This window comes from Paramacrobiotus metropolitanus, unplaced genomic scaffold (genome assembly GCF_019649055.1).
Source record: "Paramacrobiotus metropolitanus isolate TYO unplaced genomic scaffold, Prichtersi_v1.0 Parri_scaffold0000001, whole genome shotgun sequence".
In the NCBI taxonomy this organism is placed as follows: domain Eukaryota; kingdom Metazoa; phylum Tardigrada; class Eutardigrada; order Parachela; family Macrobiotidae; genus Paramacrobiotus; species Paramacrobiotus metropolitanus.
In genome coordinates, this window is record NW_026570221.1 from 1,132,401 (window position 1) to 1,153,645 (window position 21,245).

The window sequence follows — 21,245 nt, forward strand, 5'->3', positions numbered from 1 at the left end:
AGGACCAGCATGACTGAAAGAACCGGCAATTTGCAATACCGTGACGAAGTTTGCAGGTCACTTTAATACCAGTGGAAGTATTTTATGAAGCGAACTTTAAAGTGCACGATACGATTGTGTAAAAACGGTACAAGCCCTTGATTTCGGTGAGTTAGCCTTGGCTTTTATTATCAACAGGAGAAGGTGAGGGAATATCAGGTTCAATCGGACAACCCACTAAACGAGAACAGCGCTGCGCAGTTTATTGTGAATTGTAGAATATAAGCAGTACGAGTAAAATCCCAGCCAATAATCCTGATACAGCGGGAAACGTTGCATTTTCAAGCATGTCATACGCTAGAGATAGCAAGGAAGCAGTGGCTTCAGCCAGGGAAACAGTACCGCGGAGTAGATCTTCTCCCAGACAGCAGCAGGATATTAGAAAACGCAGAACAGTGGATAGCAGCGCAATCGCTTCTTGCAATATGGACAGCAAACCGGACAGAAGTTGTAGGAAAGAAACCACAGCATACAGTAGGTATTGTGCGGCTCCGACACCATACGCAGCAGCACGAGGCACGGTGCAGATGACAGGCTGGATCACGTGGACAACTGGATCCCAAAAGAAGCCGACCACCACAGTCGCCAGGAAAATCGGGATGGTCAGGTCTGCGGTGCAAAGCTTACGAAGAACTGCACTTCCGGCTGCAACTAATAAGGAAAATAATTATGCAAAAAGCTAATAACATGCAGAATTTTATCCCTCAGAGAAGGTACTACAGACTACTACTGTAGGTAGCAGCTCGTTTATGCATTACTGTCGGTAATCAAGTCAGCCGTTACACACATAATGAATACGAGTAATTTAATGCTGTAGGTAGTCTGTACTTCAACAGCTTTGGCAATAAAAGCCACTGTTAACAGAAATACGAGTAAATAAAACACATTTCTCACCCAAGTATGTGGATATCATCGTCGTGTTAAACCTCACATGAACAAAAGCAGCTTGCTAAGATTTTAACATTATTTTGCAGGAAAATGGTGACAACAATCCCATGTCACATAATTATGGAGCAGATTAATTACATTCCAAACTACTCTGGCTTTCTAGTCAGCGTATTGCTTGAAAAAATGCTATCCCTGGTTTTCCGTCTGGGCATTGAATCTGAAAATCAGCAGATAACCGTATGTACACAAATTTTATAGCATGTAAAAGGTGTTCTGTTAAGAATGAAACCTGAAGTACTGTGCAGCGATCGGCAAATTGTCCAACACAGATATCTAATTTATTGCTGATAAGCGGTGCAGTTTGTTTGCATTTTGTGTCGGTCGAGTACGATGGAAATCTGCATGTATTGTAGAGTTTTTGTTAACAACAAGGCTGAACAATCTGCAGCAGAAACACTGTACGTACTCGGGTGCTATCTGTGAAAGTAATAACTAGCGCAGTTGCACACTCTATCATGCACTTGTATAAACTTGTACCATTTTTGCCTAAGTGTATTTGGTCTTATTTTGTAATTGCTATGCGGATGCACAGTACAGTACACACGAGTAAAACATCGGCCGACAGTGTCTTCCGTAATTTTTCAAGTTGCCAAATAGGCCGTTCAAAGGGTCACGCTGGTCTTTCAGTGTATATGTATCCTAAATATTCTCGTTTGTTTCCACTGTGTTGCATGTAAACTCTATGATAGTTCACCGACTGCTTCGCGTTCACAGAATACTGACAGGGCGTTTTGTGATGGATGTCCTCTGATTTTGCTATTCCAAAAGTATGGGATCAGTGTTTCCGCTAGCAACTACACCTTTATAATGATTCCGAATCGTTAGAATCCTGACGCCAAAGAAATGGAAAAAAATAATTGTATGACATCAGAAATGACGTCTAGCCAAAAAATACCACGTAAATAAGATAAAGATGTTTAAATCTAAATCTATGCTAATCGTGCTATTGCATATCGCGTATGGTACTATCGCATATGCAGAGTTGCAGACTTTACGTACATGCTATGTGTACATGTACAGTACGTGTGTTTCAGGTTTAACAAAATGTTCTGCGCCATATTGCGTAGTTAGAGTGCACAACTTCGAATTCGGCATCGCCTTCCTCCGTACAATGGTCGAAAAGAATATTCTGCCGTCTGTAATTTTTAAGAGCAGAAAACTGGAGTATTAGTTAATGCAGCCGACAGCATTAGGCCTTCGCTTTATTCGGCCGTAATCGATTGGATTTGGTAACGACGGAAATTCTTTGTTCTTCCTCTAAGCCATTAAGTCATGTTTACATTGATGCAGCGGAAGTTTGTTTACAATATGAAATCGGACACCTAGGATTAAGCGACATGAATATGGACCAGTCACAGTGCTTACACACACACAGCCCAGCACCGTCCAAACACCATTGGTCAGCTGCGTGTGTTTGCATTGCGCATCCATTGTAAACATAAGCCGCTTAAGGAGGGAATATATTTCCCTTCCGAATAATCCATAAGGAGTTATGGTCTTTTAAGAAATCAGATCTCTTTGGGAAATAACGTTGGATTAATAAAAAAAATTGGTTTCCATTTAATAATCTTCATCTTCGATCGAACACGCCTATATCCAGCGCTGTAATGTAATAAATACAACGCATATCCGGTTCCTACCGGCTTAATTCTTCGCTGTCTTAAAATGCGTATTTCCCCGCTTATATGCACCGTTTGAAATGCTATTGAGCAAGCTTCCATGATTAATCAGATGCTTTAAATAATTGCCGATCGTTTGAAAGCAGGAAGCGTTTGTATATCACTAAGCGTGCACATGCGAGACGCCGTATATATATGTTCCATCGTATCCATGTTCCGGCAGGATTTTGACACTTTTATTTGCCATGTCTATCCTGTAGCTTATAAATGCGGTGTACGCCTCTCGGCAGTTTGTTTTTGCGCGATGATTAAATACCTAATCAAACAGTGAAATTTGCTGATCGTCGCATAAACTCACCTGTATATACGCGCAACGGATGCCGATCCCATTCAGCGTAAAAATAACTCCTTCATTGCCATCATCGCGCGCGCTTCTGAACGGACAACCGATTAGCATCCATATCATCATAATCTACACGAACTTGCCGTGGGAATAATCCGATCGAGACTGAATTTCCTGGATACTCCTTGGATGAGATTACTAAAATTAGCGTTATCATGGCGGCCGTCTCCATCTCCCAGGGCGCCCATAATTACCGCGCATCCCCGTACATCCGTAAAAATCTGCGCTTGAATTCACTGCGTCCCAACCGTCTGTCCATGGCGGATTTTAACAATGGGGATCCGCGCGCCGAAGACGATGAGACCGTCACTATAAACGTCAGCGGATTTCGCTATGAAACCCGTTTGTCCACATTATCCCGCTTTCCCGGCACCTTACTGGGGGATCCGCTGCGCCGGGCGACCTTTTATGATTCCGTCCGGAAAGAGTACTTTTTCGATCGGAACCGGAAGATTTTCGGCTCCGTCCTGGAATTCTACCAGACCGGGATCTTGCGGCGACCGGAAAGTGTCCCGCTGCACCGCTTCGTCTCGGAAATCCTCTTTTACGATCTCGGCGTGAAAGTGCTCAAAGAATTACTGGAGGTGGAGGAGATGCTGGACGAACCACCCACGGTCCCCATCAACGAGCGGCAACGAAAAATCTGGCTGATGCTGGAGGTTCCCAGTAGTTCGCCCACCGCGCAAGCCTTAGCGGCGATCAATATCATCATCGTGTTTATTGCACTGAGTAACTTTCTGTATACAGACACTACCGCGGTACCATACAAATTTCCCGGCGATTAACGCCACCGGATCATCATCAACATCATCCGGCACGAACAATGCCGGTGTCTCCGGTATCACCGGGCCGAAATTGTTCTTCATCGTCGAGTCCATCTGTAGTGTGTACTTTTGCCTGGATCTCATCGTGCGCTTCATTGCCAGTCCGATGAAGAAACACTTTCTCCTTCAGTTCACTAATGTCATCGACTTAGTCTCGGTCATACCGTATTTTGTCGATCTACTCCTACCGGAAACGACACTTATTAGTGGGACGACATCATTACGTGCGGAGAAGGTTGATTTCTTTCTTATACTGCGCGTGTTCCGCTTACTGCAGATCTTCCGCATCCTGAAGCTGAGCCGCTACTCAGATGGCCTGCAGATTTTATGGTTGACCGCCAAATCCGCCCGGCAAGAGCTTAGTGTACTGTTCCTCTTAACCGGCATTGGGATGACACTGTCCAGTGCGGCGGTGTACTATGCCGAACAGGGCTATCCGGATAGTGATTTTCCCAGTATTCCGCATGCCTTCTGGTGGACGGTGATTACGTGGACGGCGGTCGGCTACGGGGATATGGTACCGAAACGACCAATTGGGAAAGTCGTGGGCGGGATTTGTTGTGCGTGTGGCGTGGTGTGCCTGGCCTTTATTGTTCCCGTGGTTGTGGCACATTTTGAATATTATTTTCATCGTAAGTGCAGCTAACTTGAAAGCTGCTTAAAAATGGTGAAAATTTAGTCGTATTTTATGTATTTGCACATAAGGATTTGTAGAGGTACATGTGGTGTTAAAAACCAAAATATAGTTAAACTGAATGTTTAAATTAAATTAATTAAATGTGAGTATTTATTTTAAATGTGTGTTTTACTACTGTAATTAGATTTACACAGCACTGCGTCGATATTTGCAATTGTGTTGAATTACTTTGTACATTGTAATCAAATTTTGATACCATTAATTTGTGCAATCGTGTCGATATTTAGTAAAAAGGCAAAGGGTACAGTACTATTACAGTTGTGCAAACAGCAAAGATCATGTTTATTTTTCTGCTTCGTCTAGGAGGAAAAGAGATCCAGAAGCTGAGGGAAGTGTTGGCCGCTGCCGGCTACAAGGAACTAGCTGATCCCTCCTTCGAATGTTTTACCACCAAAGAAAAGCGTTCTACATCCATTTCGTTGGCCGATATAGCCATGAGCCACAAAGAGAAGGATGGAAATTCCTCGGGTTTGCTAAAACGGCGCACCGCGATTAATGTTGTTGACTGCGATACAGGAGAACGCACGACGCTGGAGACCGATTTATAAATGTCTGCAATATACTGTACTGTGACTGTGTATATGTAAGTAGTTTAATTCTTAATGCACAATGATGTGATGAATCAGTTGGTACTCGTCCGCAAACTGGAACGATTTAAATTCGTTGTATTAAAAATGAAGTACGTACTCGTAACTACCTGAATTCCTATAAAGATAAGTACAATTGTGTCACATTACGAGGTACCATACTACATTGTAAATCGATCAAATATCGTTAAGTGTTACGTTTATCGTTAGATATGTTTAGTACGTTTATCTGTACATTTAAGAAAACCTGATAGAAACGTCCACAGCTTGTCGTTTATTGTGGCGCTTCCAGTTAGCAACGAAAAGGTCACCGAAACAGAATTAAAGTGGGTGCGTCAAAGGACACAAATTTTTAGATTTTCTTTCACTGCGCTTCGCTGATCTCGCATCTCATTTGTTAAACTGTCAGCGAGTCCATCCTAACATAACTCTATAGTCTGCCAACCAGTGTAGCGGTCTATTGCTGACACAAATTTATACGAGTACGAGCAAGTTTTGTTTTTCTATTGAAAACTCTTTTCTTTTTCCGCAAAAATGTACTTCCGCACTTGCACAAGGTCTTGCGCGACTATTGACTACAAAACTATCGGATGTAGCGTAGTCGTACTTAGTGGTCGAGCGATGAGCCGAACATTTGACAGACCTTCGCCTAGAACTCACGAACATCTCCCTGGAGCAGCTGTTATCCCTACCCATATATAGTTGGCAACTGTAAAAATGAGGCACTTAAGGTACTTTACTCGTGTGGACAGCAGTTTGTCTTTGTTGAGGTTGAATCAAACGATTGGCGCAACTCGGTCGCACAGGTAACACTTGTAAATGGTCCCAAATTCGCTGACTGACTTGTAAGAACGATCCAGGAACAGCGAAATTACCTTGCAGTCGGCAGCAGTCATCCGGAGTTCGACTGTTTGGATTAACCTTTCATTTACCGCTAAGTGATTTCGACCCTGTCACAATTAACCAAGAACATTGTTGATCCAGTGGGTTATCCCGAAAGGAATACTACTGAGTACTTAGTCCATGCGGCAGTGGATACAAGTCTGGCTACAAGTTACAGCATCAAATCGGAAAAGTAATAAACTCTGGTTTCTGTTATTCCTCTTCAATGTTTACATAATCAAGTAGTACAATTCACGCTGTATCAAAACAATTTCGTTGCTCATTAGTTATTTGGTAGCTAGGCTGCAGTATCATACAAGCAAGACAGCTGTTTTATCATGTTGAGCATTAACCATTAATTACCGATACATGTTTGCGAAAACTCTCGGTTAAACATGAAAACAAGTATTCCCGTTAGTTAAACAGTGCAGTAGTTTCCCCAGGATTGTTATTGCAGACCGTATAGACGATGATTGGAAAGTCCTTCGTTGATCAACTGATGTAGTGAATACCAAGTCCTTCGTTGATCAACTGATGTAGTGAATACCAGCGGTTTGTTGTCGCTAACCGAAACGTCGTTTCTTCCGGCTACCCGACTGCAGGAACGCGGCTTTATCGAAACCATAAAATACCGTTTGAGCACGCGTACGCCGGCCTCGACGGACTGGTGACTGCGCGAAACCTTGTGCAACCATGCCGTCGTCACGGGACGCATCTTTGGTGAGCAGCTTTGCAGCACCGCGTAACGGCTTCCACAGATGGAAACCCCGGACTGGAATGAACACCTTTACGAAGCCTTGCTTGGCTGATGACGGTACGGCAGAAACCATTGATGCTCCAACTTGGCGTCGTTTGGCCGGCTTCTTTTTGGCAGCCAACGGCTGATTATTCGTGGAGGAACCATGCGAGAGACCGTTTTTATCGGATGATGTCGAAGGTTCTGCAAAGAGCAATCAAGATTACATTACCGTGACTCTGCAAGTAATTACATTACCGTAACCTATCAACCATTTGAAACAATAATACAGCCGCAACCAGTCACGGCGCGGGCCGCGGGGGACTCGTCAAGTTAATACAAACGTAAAACGCATGATGGTTCTATACTTAACTGCCAGTGGTCAATGAAAAACGCAACCAGACCAACAGCTTTTAAATCTTATGAAAAGCAGCTCACACTTAACCAGTGCAAATCCATAAAAGACTGGCCTTCCGATACAGAGAAATTACGTAGTTGACTAGTTGGTCCTATGCTAAGAATAAGATGCTACTTACCGCTTTTGGGACTTGACACTCGCTCGCTTTTGGGACTCGCTGCTGCTTTCGTTGTCTCTTCAGTAGCTTGATTTTCCAAAGCTAGATGCTGCGAAGCATCGTCTTGCTGGGTTCGGGGCACCTCGGTCGTGGCGCGAGTTCCATGTCGCCTATAAAGCCCACGACCCAGTCGGAGTCCAGCCATGGCAGGAACGACAACACTGGAAAAGTACAACGCAGAACTACAAATGACAGTGCTACAACAAGCCAGCGGCAACAGTTAACAGTAAGTACCAAGTATCACTTTGACTGGCTCAGCAAATGCAGAAACAGTAGCGAGCTCTAAAGGGTACTCTGTTTTTGCATACCCGTCGGCCATTATTCCGTCGGAAAACGCCACAGCTACGATTAACCAGACACTGGTTTACAGGAGGACGTCCAACCAACAACAATCTACAACAAATAGCTGGGTCGTACGAATCACTTCCTTGTCTGCAACTGTCAAACTGGGAGCCACAAGGCACAAGGTATGTGCCAAAGCATAAACTACCTGCTCTAACAATAAAGCAGATATCCACGAACACTGCACACAATTTATTTCCAAAACTCATTCAAGCAATCACAACTACACAGGGTGGTGATGGTTCAATAGAAAGAAATTCCGAAAAAATGAAAACCAGTTCAGAGAAGACTTTCAGCAGTGGCAGCGGCGCAGCGTTTAACAAGTGCAATCTGACGATTTGTGTAAGTACAACCGTCTAGCTGGCCGGGCATAGATACAAGCCACAAAGACAAAGATATACCGGAGCAGGATCAGGATGTATGTAAATAGTGACGGCTTACAACAACGGCAAAAATGTTGTTGCCTGCGTTACTGCGGCCTGCGATTGTAACAGTAGAATGCATGATACTGAAACGTTTACTGCCTTTTTTAGCAAACAAGGAAAGGTCATCTAAATAGGATTGTACAATTAAGCTGTATTAAGCCGGTCTTGCAAAGAATTGGCTGAACAAACCAATACACTACGCCAAGTACAATATTTTCATACTTGTGACTTGCTTAGCAGTTAGCAGTACGAGTCGGATGACGATGCTCGACTGTTAGGCAGTGTTGACAATAAGCTGAAAATGCCTGTCGGATTACATTTACCGTCAGTCGCAATTAAAAACGAAATTTTTCATCTTTCGTATCACGTATGTGAGCCAGTAACTGTTTGTACGCTATTAAAAGTCTGAAATATCTACGTAGTGCTTACTACCTACCCAGTACAAAAAAGGCGTTGATGTTTGTAGCACGTTACTGGATACACGTATAATATCATTTTGTATCCGTATATAGAAGTACACAAACATCCACAGATTGCGCTTTTTATAGTGAAAGCAAAAGTACTGCGGACGTAGAACTATGAAGAAGTGCCACTGCAATTTCTGCGAGCTCATTTGCGCACGACAGTTTCTTTGACGTTAATACTAGAGCCCGCACCGAAAATTTTCCATAACGAATGTGCATATTTTCCTTTACCAACAATTAAATTTTCCTGAGAAGCCGATTTGCCGCTTTTTTGTTTCGATACATACTTCTACCGCTGTTCGTGGTTTCCATCTCCATTGCTTATGCTGTAAAACAAGACTAGTGTCAGAGTGTTGTCCGTAGCGCACAGGATATTGGCGTGTTCGCCTCGCCATCACGGGATCGGCTCACCATTCGCCATTCTGCACACATGCAAAAGCATGTTTTGCCATTCGGGTGCCAGCATCGGAACCGTTAACATCGTTTCCTAGCTTTCCTTGGTTTCATGCCCTTTTTCTCACCTTTAGAGATTTGTTTTGATGCTGATTAGCATTTATTTCATTGAAATAAAAGCGATTATTTCGAGGAGATGTTGTTTCCGTTGTCATTTCTCTGTACAGCGTAGACGCTTCTCCGAGATGGTGGAGATGCCTTAAGATCCTCGTCATTCCCTCTAGTTTGCACTCAACAGCGTTCACTCACAAACGCTGTAACACGGAAGTTTCTCTTCTTCAGTGGAGACCCCGGGTCACCAGCGATAGCCCACAACAACCAGCAGCAGAAGAACCCGTACAGAAGCAAGGAGCGTCGCTGGTTCGGAAGGCACGCGGCCGCCAGCAAGGAGAAGAACCCAGGAACGCGATTTCTTACTCGTAAGCTTTCCTGCTTGTAAGCTCGTAAGCTTACTGCACAGATACTAGTAGATTAATTCTACTGTAAAGTAACCCGAATCATAGGGATCGTACTTTTCCCGAATTAGGGACAATTAAATTTGATACCGTGATTCTTTTTATGGAATTTTACGATAATAAGGGATTATTTCCCAGTACGAGCCTGCGACTTCTCGTTGGGTCTAACAGTTGCGAGGAGAAGGAAGGAAACGAACGTTTCCGAATAATCTAAAATATTATATTTAAACTATTTCGTGGTCGCGATCATTTTACACCAAAATGAAGAACGTTATGGTTGTCGTAATTGACAATGTAACCGTTAAAGTGATAGTCACTGATACAGTGACAGTTTATATCGACGATATTCTGTTATAAAGGAACGATAGTTCCAATAAAGAATTCAGGGAATCTGCTGAATATTGCAGGCTGGCAAAAGTCGACGCACTCACCGATCGTTATCGATACCAGCTATTCTTATGTGATGCTCGAGAAGCGGTAAAGCCACACAATAGACTTAACCAAGCAGGCTATTTATAGCCGCCCAGGCCAAATTTCTATCCTGTACAGCCAAGCCTGCAAAGCGGCGATACTTAAAATGCATTGACCTACAATGCAGTGCATTGCACATATAGTGTAAAAAACCTATTTCGAAATAAGTTTAGAATTCAACTCTGAATTCTATCGTCTGAGTTTTGACGGCATAATGCCCGTAAATCGTTCACCAGTAAGGAAACAACCAGCTATTGATCGGTTGAAACAGGGCGTAGAAGACGTCTTGAAATCAGCTAGCAAAGTTTTAAAAGGGATAACCGACGACCCGGCAAAGGCTGGCACAAGCGGAGCTCCACAACCGGATAAGGTTACTCGCAGTAAAACAAATCAGTTGAAGGAGGCAGGTGTGGAAATTACCCACAAAGTCCTCCAAGATAAAACCCGTAAACCGCGTAAAGCGACCGAAATGGATCAAGGAGATAATCTCCTCGATACACCAGTAATGGAGCCGCCTGATCAGTTATTTTTCAGGCCGCTAACGCCAGACAAAGTTAGACAAGTTAATCTCGATAATCGGGAAGAGGAACGCGCGCCTGCGCCAGAACGGTCTGAAAGTACTACAGAATCAACGGCCACGACGGGGTTGTTTTCTCAAGTAAGCGAGAGTGAACTTAACAAGTCCGCAACGGCGGACTAAGAAGAGGAACCTGTGACAGTGATACCGACTACCTTGCGTAAAACGCAATCGTATACAGCCAACTTGAACGAATTGTTAAATTCTGCGGCTAAGCCGGCAACAGGTTCCACTATTGTGGAACTGAAACAAGCGACCGAAACTATTTCGGCAAATCAAGTAGCAATTAAAGATTTGCAAAGAAAATTGGAAGTAGCTGAGGACGAAGTCCAACATCATAAGAACCAGTACAAACACGCACATAGTTCTTTTAAGAACATGGAAAAGATCGTATTGGGCTTACGAGCCTTAATAGGTGAGAAGATACGGCGATTGCCGGATTGAAAGAAAAGCAGATGAATTATGCAGTAAGAATGCCGATCTAAACCAGCAATTAGCTGAAAAAGATATAGCCTTGGATCAGACCTGGAAGGAACACCAAAAGATGAAAACTGATAATTTTCACCAAAAAGGGGAAACTTCCCATCTCCAGTCTATGTTGCACGAGAGCCAGACCGAACATAGATCCCTAATTGGGAAATTTAATTCACTAGCAAAAGACTACCGAGTATTATATGACCGGCAAATGAACCCGGAAGCCGTGGAATACGGCGAGCGACCGCTCAGCAGGGCATATGCCGCCAATACTGAAGCAGAATCATCCCGTGTCCAGCATACACCCTCGGCAATGAACGAGAATAATTCCCGGGAAATGCCGAGTGCTGACAAGCAGCAGTTTATCCGCAGTATTTTGCGGGAGGAGATTCAGCGAGCAGGCATCGGACAAAGCAGGACCGTAAGTCCTGTGAGAAAATCGGATTTGGCTGAAGTGATGCGACAGCCCGTACCGCGTCCCAGCTACAATGGTAGCAAGGAGGACATCGATAGTTTCATAATAAAATTTGATCACGCAGCCACCGCAAATCGGTGGACTACAGATGAGAGGAAAATTACGGAATTGGCATATTGCCTTGAAGATGAGGCCATTGTGTGGTACAATGGGCTGATAACTTCCAACGCTGCACCCATCACGTATCGTGAATGGAAACAGCAGTTAATCGCCAGATTTGGCGATTCAAAACGATCAGTTAACGCGTTAGCAGAGCTAACAAACCGTAATTACCGACCTGGCCAGGAAACCCTGGAGAGTTACTATCAGGCCATGATGACTTTGCGCGATCGCGCTGGGTTTAATAGCACACCTGAACAATTCGTGTCGTTTTTAATGCGCGGATTAAAACCGCATGAAAAACTCCATGACAAAATGGAAGTTATGCGACCGGATACTCCCGAGAGATTTCTCGAAATACTGCGATATTTGTCATCGAATAATCCGGAAAAATACGTTATTCCGATTGGTAACGTCCGACGTAAACAAGAGAGGGATACCGATGTAGTCACTGTGCGAACAGCACAAGTACAACCGAAGTCATACGCGGCAGCGGCAGCCAGCCCGCCGCGGCCAAGTAGTAAAAACAATGGAAAACCGAGTTACGGCAATCATAACAATAATAATAATAATATTCGTAGTAATATCAGCAAAGCTGAGAGTAACGACAGCCGAATTAACCAGGACGATAATCGCGCACCGTCTCGTAAAGAACAATGGGCAAACAACATTAACAGAATACAGGAAGTGGCCGATCGGTCACCGGCCTTGCAGAAAACCTTGCGTGGTAATAGAGTAGTGAAGTACTGCCAGCACTGTGATTTGTGCGGGCATTACTTCCGAGAGTGTCAGTTCCGCGATAAGCCGCGATGCGCGAATCCTACATATCTCGCTTATCACGATCCAGAGACTGGAAATCGGCGATATGCCGCCGATTTCTATCAGCGTCGTAGTGGCAGTCAGTCAGGAAGTGAACCTAGTTCGCCGGCAAGGCCGAGGAGTAATTCCCGCCAAAGTGCTGGCCCAGTAGAAGATCGGGTACGCCCGACGCCAGGATCACCGTTACCGGATAATAATCCGTTCTCCGGTTTGGCTGATCAGGAAAACGAGGAGGGGCGGTAAACTCCGGCTTTACCGACCCAATTCCACCCAAACCGCCGGATAAAACCGAAGAAACTGTAATCAATGGATTACGAGTAGTCGAAACGGATGCCGATGAATTATCGGATATCAGCTATGCTGATATTAACTTCACAACTTTAACTGACAGTGACGAACCCAAGAGAACCGCACCATTAATGCTGAAAGCAATAATAAATTATTGCGAAGTGCCGGTGATGCTTGACACCGGTGCGGAGACTTCACTAATTTCTAGTGAATTTGTGAACGAAATTAAAGCTGCAAGAATACCGTTAATTAAACCGCTACATATTCGCGGTATCGGAGGAGTCCGTGGATTCCTCGTTACACATTACTGTAGAATAGCAATTAAAATTAAAGATTTCGAATCTTTGCATTCGGCTTATATTAAGCCAACGACCGATGAAATAAAAGTACTGTTGGGGCAGGATTTCTTGTTGGATAAATTTTATGCCGTCCGGCACAACAAATTGCGGTATTTAGAATATCAACCCGATAAAAAACCGGGGCCGTTAATAATGAACGAACCGGTGTCGCCGGTTATTCAAACGACAAACACCGTAGTGGAAGAAGTCTTCCCGATACCCGTGGCAACGGGAGAAATTACTGGTGAACCAGTAGCATCGGCACAAGAGGCCGTACAGGAAGAAACCGTACCAATAGGGAGCGAAGTCTTCCCGATACCCGTGGCAAATGCCACAATAAACAAATCAGAAGAGTATATTAACCGTAAGTCGGTGCTAAAAAAAACCAAGAATCAGGCTAGTAGCGAAAGCTACCTTTCGGCGCCTTTGGGCAGAGTACAGAGTACTCGTAAAAGAAATACAGGAATTAATTAAGGCTAAAGAGGATGGTACAAATATAATGTACCTGTTTATGGATGATGAAATACCGGTACCCGGTATCGACTCTGCGAAAGCAGGAGAAATCGTAGCTAATCTTGCGAAGCAATATAAAGCAGAATATAACGCGTTGGAAGAGAAACAGAAATATCTGAACGAAATATTTAAATATCTTAAATTACCACTGCCGTATGTACTACGGACACCTTTGCGCATATTAGCGCAATTAGAACGGCGTAAGCTACCAGTATTGCCTTACCAGTTGAACGAGTGTAAACCGCTCAACAATTACGCTAATGAATCGGTTGTAAAAACCGTAGCGAACCATAATCGGTCAGTCAGTTTTGCGCCAATGGCGCGGGTAGTTGAATTTTTAAAAGACGATCCGTCTATCGTAGTGAGGAATACTCTCGATACTGCCGCTACTAACGAAACTAATAATAATAATTTAATTAATCAAGCTAGCATCGAAGTAGTACCGGATCCTAATAATTTAATTATCGTAAATGCAGAATTGGTAGGGCCCACTGATTCTGCCGAGATCATTAATCAACCTCCGACTTGGGAATTTTCCCAGTCTCCGAACATTAACCCCACTTACCGCGGTACACGCGCTAAGCCTATTAAAGTCTTCGCCGGCGACAAACTACTAATTAATCCGGGTACTAATTGGGCGACAGTGAATGTCCATTTCGATGCAGACGAGCAGTTCGATACCGACAAATTTTTATTTCTTCCAAGTCCGCTCCTGTATATGGAGCGGCGGATAAAACCGATGGAAGGAGTGGTTAAACCACTGAACAATAAATTTGATATGGTATTCGTTAATTTTCAACATCAGCGGCAGTCCATTAAGAAAGGCCAATTTATTGGCTATTTAGAACCGTACGAGGAGATTCCCGATATAAATATTCAAGTTAATGCCACAATGTTGGCAGAAATGACACCAGAGGAACAGGAAACTGTTAAAAAAGCCGTAGATGAATTAAAAATCAATCCTAATTTAACTGAACAAGAAATCAGGGAAATCAAGGAAATTTTTCTTGAATATCCTGGCTTATTTGCTACAAAGAGTCGCCCGTTCGGCGACGTACAAATCGTGAAACACCAAATCGATACCGGTGATATTGCACCGATAAAGTGTAAACCGCATAGAACTTCGTGGCGAGGCCGCGAAATTATTCAAGAGCACGTTAACGAAATGCTAGAGAAAGGGATAATTCGGAAATCGAATTCTCCCTGGTGTTTTCCCGTAGTACTAGCTAGTAAGAAAAATCCCGATGGAACCATCGGTACGCGATTTTGCGTTAATTACATTAAGCTTAATGACGCTACGAAAAAAAACAATTATCCTATTCCTAATCCGGATGAGTTACTGCAAGCGGTAGCTGACAACAAATATTATTGTGGCTTCGACTGCAATGCAGGATTCTGGCAGGTGCAAATGCACGAAAACTCTATAGAAAAAACTGCGTTTATTACGCAAGATGGACTGTATGAGTTTTTGAGGATGCCGTTCGGAGTGTGTAACGGTCCGGCAACGTTTCAGGAAGCTATGAACCGCACCTTATCTGATGTCCATTGCGAAAATATTTTCGCATACTTGGACGACATAATAGCGGCAGCAAAAGACGTTGAAGATCTAAAACGGAAAATCCGTTTAATGTGTGAATGTTTAATAAAAACTGGCTTCACATTGAAACCTAGTAAATGCCATATTGGCGAGACCGAACTTTATTTCTTAGGGCATATCGTGTCCAAAGACGGCATTAGGACAGATCCTAATAAAATATCTGCCATAGAAAAGTATCCGAAACCGGAGACCGAAAAGGACTTGAGATCATTTCTCGGTCTCTGTAATTATTATCGTAAATTCGTGAAAGATTTCGCTAGTAGAACGCGCCGTTTATACGGCCTACTAAAAGGAGAAATCGATGTAAAATCGAACTGGACCGTAGATCACGATAGTGAATTTGCTGATTTAAAATCAGCATTAATTAATGCGCCAGTATTGGCCAAATTTGATCCGAGTAAGCCGACCGTAATAGAATGCGACGCATCAACGATAGGAATAGGTGCGATATTGCACCAGGATGGACACCCGATTATTTACGCGAGCAAATTGCTCACCGATGCTGAAAAGAAATATCCAATTACAGAACTTGAATGTATAGCAGTAGTCTTCGCGTGTCGGAAATTTCGACACTTTATTGAATACTCCCATTTTCCGGTACAGACCGATCATCAAGCTTTAACTAACTTATTACGATCGGTTTCCCGCAAAGAGGGATTAAATGGCCGTTTAACGCGCTGGGCACTCCAGCCAAGCAGTCATAAAATGACGATACTTTATAGGCCGGGAAAACAGTGTGACAACGCTGATGCGTTGAGTAGACACCCGGTGGGAGAAGCTACCGAATGCCCAGACGATGACTGGGACGAATTTAAGGACTCTAAATTTAGTACTCCGTCCAATTGTGTAGTGACGATTAAGGATGGAGCTGAACATGAGGAGGAAGAGGATAACTTCAAGTTCTATAGGATAGAACAAGAGAAAGACCCGAATATCGAGCGTATAATTCACGCACTAGAAGGACGCGTAGAAAGCGTTCATTTGCTTAAACGCCCCGGTTATTCCGGTTATGAATTGTGGAACGGAGTATTGTATAAAATCTCCGAGAAAGACGGCAGAATTAATCGCCGATTTGTTGTGCCAAAGCACATGAGAGTCGATATCATGCATGCAATGCACGATGCACCGGCTAGCGGTCATCTAGGCCGCGCCAAAACTTATCAGGCGATCGCCTTGCGGTACTTCTGAGAGAATATGGTCTCTCAGATTATCAAGTACGTAGATCATTGTTTTGCATGCCAACATCGCAAGACACTGCGCAAAGCGCCACCAGGCAAGCTACAGCAGATTGCTATCGGCGAGCCGTGGTTTAGAATGCAAGTGGATTTGAAAGGGCCATTGCCCAAAACAACACGGGGAAATACCTATATCGCCGTGGCGATAGATGAACTTACGAAATTCGTAATTGCAAAACCGATACCCGACGCAAAGGCGGAAACCGTCGCTAATTTCTTGATTTACGACGTGTTCCTGCCGTATGGAACACCGCAAATTCTGAACACCGATAGAAGAACACATTTCCATAATTATTTATTGGAAGCAATAAATAAAAGACTAAGAATACAGCACCATTTTGGCGCTGCGTATCACCCGATCGGGCGTGGACTTGTCGAACGACAAATGCAAACAATTGCCGACTCACTCGCGATGTACGCCAGTGATGGCCGCGAGCGCAATTGGGACAAAGTCCTACCGTTTGTTATTGCTGGTAAAAACCGGGTAGCGAATAAAACGACAAATATGTCACCTTATTTCATGTTATATGGAAGAGAGCAGGTTATTCCTGCGGATACTGAAACAAAAACCAATTTACCGGTAGATCACCCGACAATTCGGGACTACCTGGAAGATCTCCAGTATAATCTGAAACGGGCTCGTGAAATCGCCGAAATTCATATAAATACAGAATTCGAAAAGAATGCCGAACGTTTCGACAAACGTCGATCCGAAGATACATATAACATTGGAGACCGAGTTATTCTCAAAATAGAGAAAAAGAAAGGCGAGACCGAGTCTTTCCGTCGTAAATTCGAAATAGAACCATGGGAAATCGTGGGATTTCCATACACAAATGCCGTGGAAATAAAGAGAATTAATTCCGATAAATCGGAAGAAATTAGAATTGTAAACTGTGAAAGACTTAAACCGTACAAAGCTACAGAGGAAGATCGCAAGAGCGAGATTTTACTAATTAAAGATTTGTTAGAAAGTCACGGACTGAGCGAACTTCCCCATAACGATGTGGTCCGTACCTCTGCGGATAATCCTGCAAATAATTCCCCCGTAACTGATACAGAGGAATGGGAAACAGTAGACGATGGTGGTAATAATATTCAGCGCAATAGCGCTAATAAATCGGTACCAAAAAAACGATTCATGTTGAAATTGCGCAAAAGCGCTAATGGATACACCAGAGTTAACCGTGTAATCATTGAACTACCGTACAAAGTACGTAAAGAATAAGATGATAAATTAAAACGATCGTTTTAATTGAAACACGATAGGAAAGCGAAGCTGATCAAAATACCGTACAAAAAATCCACAATTAAATTGTGTATTTTTTCCATTGCAGATATTTTCGCAATGGACCGCAATCAGCGACCGAACCGACCGGTTGGCAGAGGTAATCCTCGATTTTTCGCCCCACCTTTGGCGGGAAATCAAGCATACCGACCGATGCAGCGATTTGCTGCCCCGAACGTTCAAAATGCCGGTAATTTGCCCAATGTGGCACCAGAAGTAATTCCAGTGACTATGTCACGTAGCACGCAAACTGATCCAGTAATAGTGGCATCATATGCCGAATATGAGCTACTGTTGCGTAGTAATCGGGAACGCGACTTAGCATCATACAGACACCCGTTAGCAGCGACTGCTGCCCAACCAGAGGAAATAGCCGCAGTTGATCAACTGCATATTACTCCGCCAGCAGAAAGAGTGGCAAAGGCCATGATAGCGCGTGCAAAGGCACAGAGTGACGCGGCAGAAGCCTCAAAAGAAGTTGAAGAAGTGCCTTACGAGTCGATCGTGAAGAAACCTGTTAAATCACCTGCAAAAGCAGGAGTAGAAACAGCATTGAAGGCAAAGCCTAAACAAAGTAAATCACCGAAACCACCGGCAGACGCCGACGAGCGATTAGCAAAGCTGATTGCTGACCATGAGCAACAAGAGGCCAGAGATAGGCAGCGTTGGGGACAATCCTTCATAATGGAAGGTCCTTTTGCCCCGACGAAAACAGACGCTCCTAATGGAAAAGAGCTTCGAGTAGTTACGATACCGCAGCATGTGTACAACACGCCGCAGGTGTTGACTCAGATTAGACCTCAGTTGCAAGTGCAACCGCCCCCGGCGTTCTGGAAGGAAACTGGCTTGAAGCCAGCCGTAATTAGGTTTCCTACTCCGATGGGAATCGTACAGGCACCGGTTGAACATCAGCAGACGGCTGGAACTTTCAAACGGGGTCCGAACTCGGTACGAATTAAGGAAGAACAGAGCTATATCATCCCGAAATTATCGGGATCGCGAACGCCGTCGCCAGCCGTTAGTGTTAGTGCAATATCCAGTAAGACGCGTCCTTATCGCGTGCAAAGCACGCCCTCGCCAGGGGAAGAGGAAAAGAAGCGTAAACTGGAAGAAGACAGAGAGGAGACAGCTCGAAGAGTTGTTCAAGTGAAGGAAAAACTGATTGAGATTACCGTAGTAGACTGGGAGTTAATTTCCCAGTTTAAAATCTTATATACCGAACAACCGGAGGAATTCCTCCTACAGTTTATCTTACCGGACACGGATCCAGCAAAGTTCTGGTTCTTTTGCCGTGCCGCATGTGCGATGCAGCGAAAAACTGCTCCCATGAAAATTACATGGGATACGATCCCTATCGGATGGGGATTAAAGAAGTACATTTTGGTTATCCTCTCAGCATTAATGGGCAATTGCCACGCTCATCACTGGGCCCGGACATACCGGCAAGAGGAACAGAATCGCCGATTAAAAAGCTACGTTAATCGCCTGGGTGAACCTCTAAATGAGGAACAACAAGCGAAAGTCTTAAATGACATTCTGAGTGTCATGCAAATCGATGCATTGAAGACCGAAGCTATCCATAATGGACATTATGATGGAATTTACGATCTCGTTAAACGATTTGCTGAACGTCAGGGCCAAGGAAAGCGCAAAGTCGCCCCAAATTCCCCTGACACTCCGTCGACTAGTAAGACGGTTCAACCTGAACCGAAGAAAACCGTAGTGTCAATGGACACTGAAGAAACTGACGAAACGCCGGAGACAGCTGATGCTGCATCAGTAATTGCGGATAACACTGCAACTGTAGTAGCGCCGACTGTGAATACCGAATCTGCAGTGATCACTGCGCCACCTAGCGAAATCCCGCGAACGGATGTCGTGGCGTCGGTGGAATCACTGACGATTTCAGGAAGTGCACAGAAACTGCTTGAAGAAGCAGTAATGGAGACGGATGAGAAGCCGTCTATAGAGAATAATTTTCTCTATCCATCCCGCCAAGCCCTGCGGGACAGGCAGTACGAACTGGAAGCAATGGGCCAGGATTCGACCTTCACCGATGTGGACCATCTGATTTTTGCGGTACACATCCCGGATAACGATACTGACCCGTTGTACTATCCAGGGGGCAACGGAGGAGTGGATATGCTGGATGATAGTGCCGACATTAAGACTACGTCTGCCGTACTGAGCGACGCTCTTAATGTACTTAATGCTGAACCGCAGTTAGAAATACCGTAAAAGCATTAAATGCTAAAATTAAATCGCCGTAGTACACAATGTGTATACCGAAAATTAATCGCCGTAAAAGCCCAACGAGTGCATTAAAATCGAATTTATTTCGATCAGCTCTAAACAAAAAATTGAAAAGCCGTAGAAGCACAAATCGGTGCACAATACTTGGTTAACGAATTGCCGTAGTCCATTAATTGCATAACAAATGAATAAAATCGCCGAAGATGCACAAAGCTGCATATATGTCGTGGATCGACGCAACAATGCGTATGATTGGAGGAAACCCGGGAATGGATCGGAAAACCTGCAACATAACAAGGATTAATGCAGGATTGAATGGGATTTTACCGGAATAATTACCGGATTTTTGTTACGAGTTTGAAACTCGTTTGATTAATTTTACGCCGCATTTTGCAGCGTGTGTTCTCACTAACCTGTGATGGAATAATTGGCACATTTTTTTAATAAGAATTGTTCACTATGTTGCATTTAATATGCATTTTTCTCACTTTTCCCATTCCTGTTTTTGAGCCTCAAGGGGCCTCGGCATCCCGTCCCGTGGCATGTCAGAGTGTTGTGCGTAGCGCACAGGATATTGGCGTGTTCGCCTCACCATCACGGGATCGGCTCACCATTCGCCATTCTGCACACATGCAAAAGCATGTTTTGCCATTCGGGTGCCAGCATCGGAACCGTTAACATCGTTTCCTAGCTTTCCTTGGTTTCATGCCCTTTTTCTCACCTTTAGAGATTTGTTTTGATGCTGATTAGCATTTATTTCATTGAAATAAAAGCGATTATTTCGAGGAGATGTTGTTTCCGTTGTCATTTCTCTGTACAGCGTAGACGCTTCTCCGAGACTAGGATAGTGTATTGCAATCTACAGATCTAGCTAGACTGCATATCTTTGGACTTTTGTGCGGGAAACAGCTGTGTTGTCATGTTTGCTAAAGCTGTTTGCGGTTTTGTTTGGAACCCTGAAACATGCGTAGTTTCGGAAAAACCACAAAACTGCGAAGCTGCTGTGCATTAAGTACGTTGTGTCCAACCCAGGGTACTAATAATTTTCATACTCTTATTGCTGATAGATAATAATAGATATGACAAACAACGGTTGCACTGAATAAACAAAAGGTAAATGTCACAGTGGCACTAATACTGTACAAACATGTGACTCTCGGTATTCCGTAAAGTCTGCGCAGCGGAAGGCTCCCGAAAACTACTTTATCGGATGCACGTGGGTGGGTTTTATATGTTTGTGACAGCACAGGAATATCGGTTTACGCGCGATATGTCACTCTCGTGAGACAATAATCCTCGCTATTCGGCGGCTGTTCAACGGCTTGGCACAAGTGTTTATCGCGGCCTGTATGTTATCACATTGATAACC

At 44.0% G+C, this 21,245-nt stretch overlaps 3 protein-coding genes across 4 annotated transcripts; 2 read left to right on the plus strand and 1 right to left on the minus strand.

The window, feature by feature from the left end:
• The first annotated feature begins 3,032 nt into the window (after positions 1 to 3,032).
• Positions 3,033 to 5,081, plus strand: LOC129580607 (potassium voltage-gated channel subfamily A member 2-like). Its single transcript, XM_055471209.1, is given in 3 exon segments — positions 3,033 to 3,743; positions 3,745 to 4,465; positions 4,834 to 5,081. Coding segments are annotated over 3 exon segments (1,545 nt in total). The 5' UTR covers positions 3,033 to 3,164; the 3' UTR covers positions 5,079 to 5,081.
• Positions 5,082 to 6,226: 1,145 nt separating this feature from the next.
• LOC129581696 (uncharacterized) lies at positions 6,227 to 8,680 on the minus strand. Of its 2 annotated transcripts, XM_055472912.1 has the most exons (5): positions 7,801 to 8,680; positions 7,619 to 7,703; positions 7,272 to 7,471; positions 6,550 to 6,939; positions 6,227 to 6,514 (listed from the first exon to the last, which is right to left on the minus strand). In XM_055472912.1, the coding sequence occupies exons 2-4, from the start codon at positions 7,627 to 7,629 to the stop codon at positions 6,563 to 6,565; spliced, it is 588 nt and encodes a 195-aa protein (XP_055328887.1). In that variant the 5' UTR covers positions 7,630 to 7,703; positions 7,801 to 8,680; the 3' UTR covers positions 6,227 to 6,514; positions 6,550 to 6,562. The 2 variants fall into 2 exon arrangements, 1 of the variants encoding a protein (XP_055328887.1); XR_008689528.1 differs by lacking the exon at positions 6,227 to 6,514 and having other exon boundaries at positions 6,521 to 6,939; positions 7,545 to 8,679.
• A 433-nt stretch (positions 8,681 to 9,113) lies between these two features.
• Positions 9,114 to 21,105, plus strand: LOC129581685 (uncharacterized). The gene is made up of 4 exons (XM_055472900.1): positions 9,114 to 9,413; positions 9,857 to 9,926; positions 17,673 to 17,723; positions 18,869 to 21,105. The coding sequence occupies exon 4, from the start codon at positions 18,929 to 18,931 to the stop codon at positions 19,859 to 19,861; it is 933 nt and encodes a 310-aa protein (XP_055328875.1). The 5' UTR covers positions 9,114 to 9,413; positions 9,857 to 9,926; positions 17,673 to 17,723; positions 18,869 to 18,928; the 3' UTR covers positions 19,862 to 21,105.
• The last annotated feature ends 140 nt before the right edge of the window (positions 21,106 to 21,245 follow it).

Excerpts from the sequence above, each read along its gene's own strand:
- LOC129581696 (XM_055472912.1), bottom strand. Across the intron at positions 6,940-7,271 it reads AGTGTCAAGTCCCAAAAGCG|AACCTTCGACATCATCCGAT; the intron begins GTAAGTAGCATC and ends TGCTCTTTGCAG.
- LOC129581685 (XM_055472900.1), top strand. The coding sequence starts at position 18,929 with ATGCAGCGAAAAACTGCTCCCATGAAAATTACATGGGATACGATCCCT.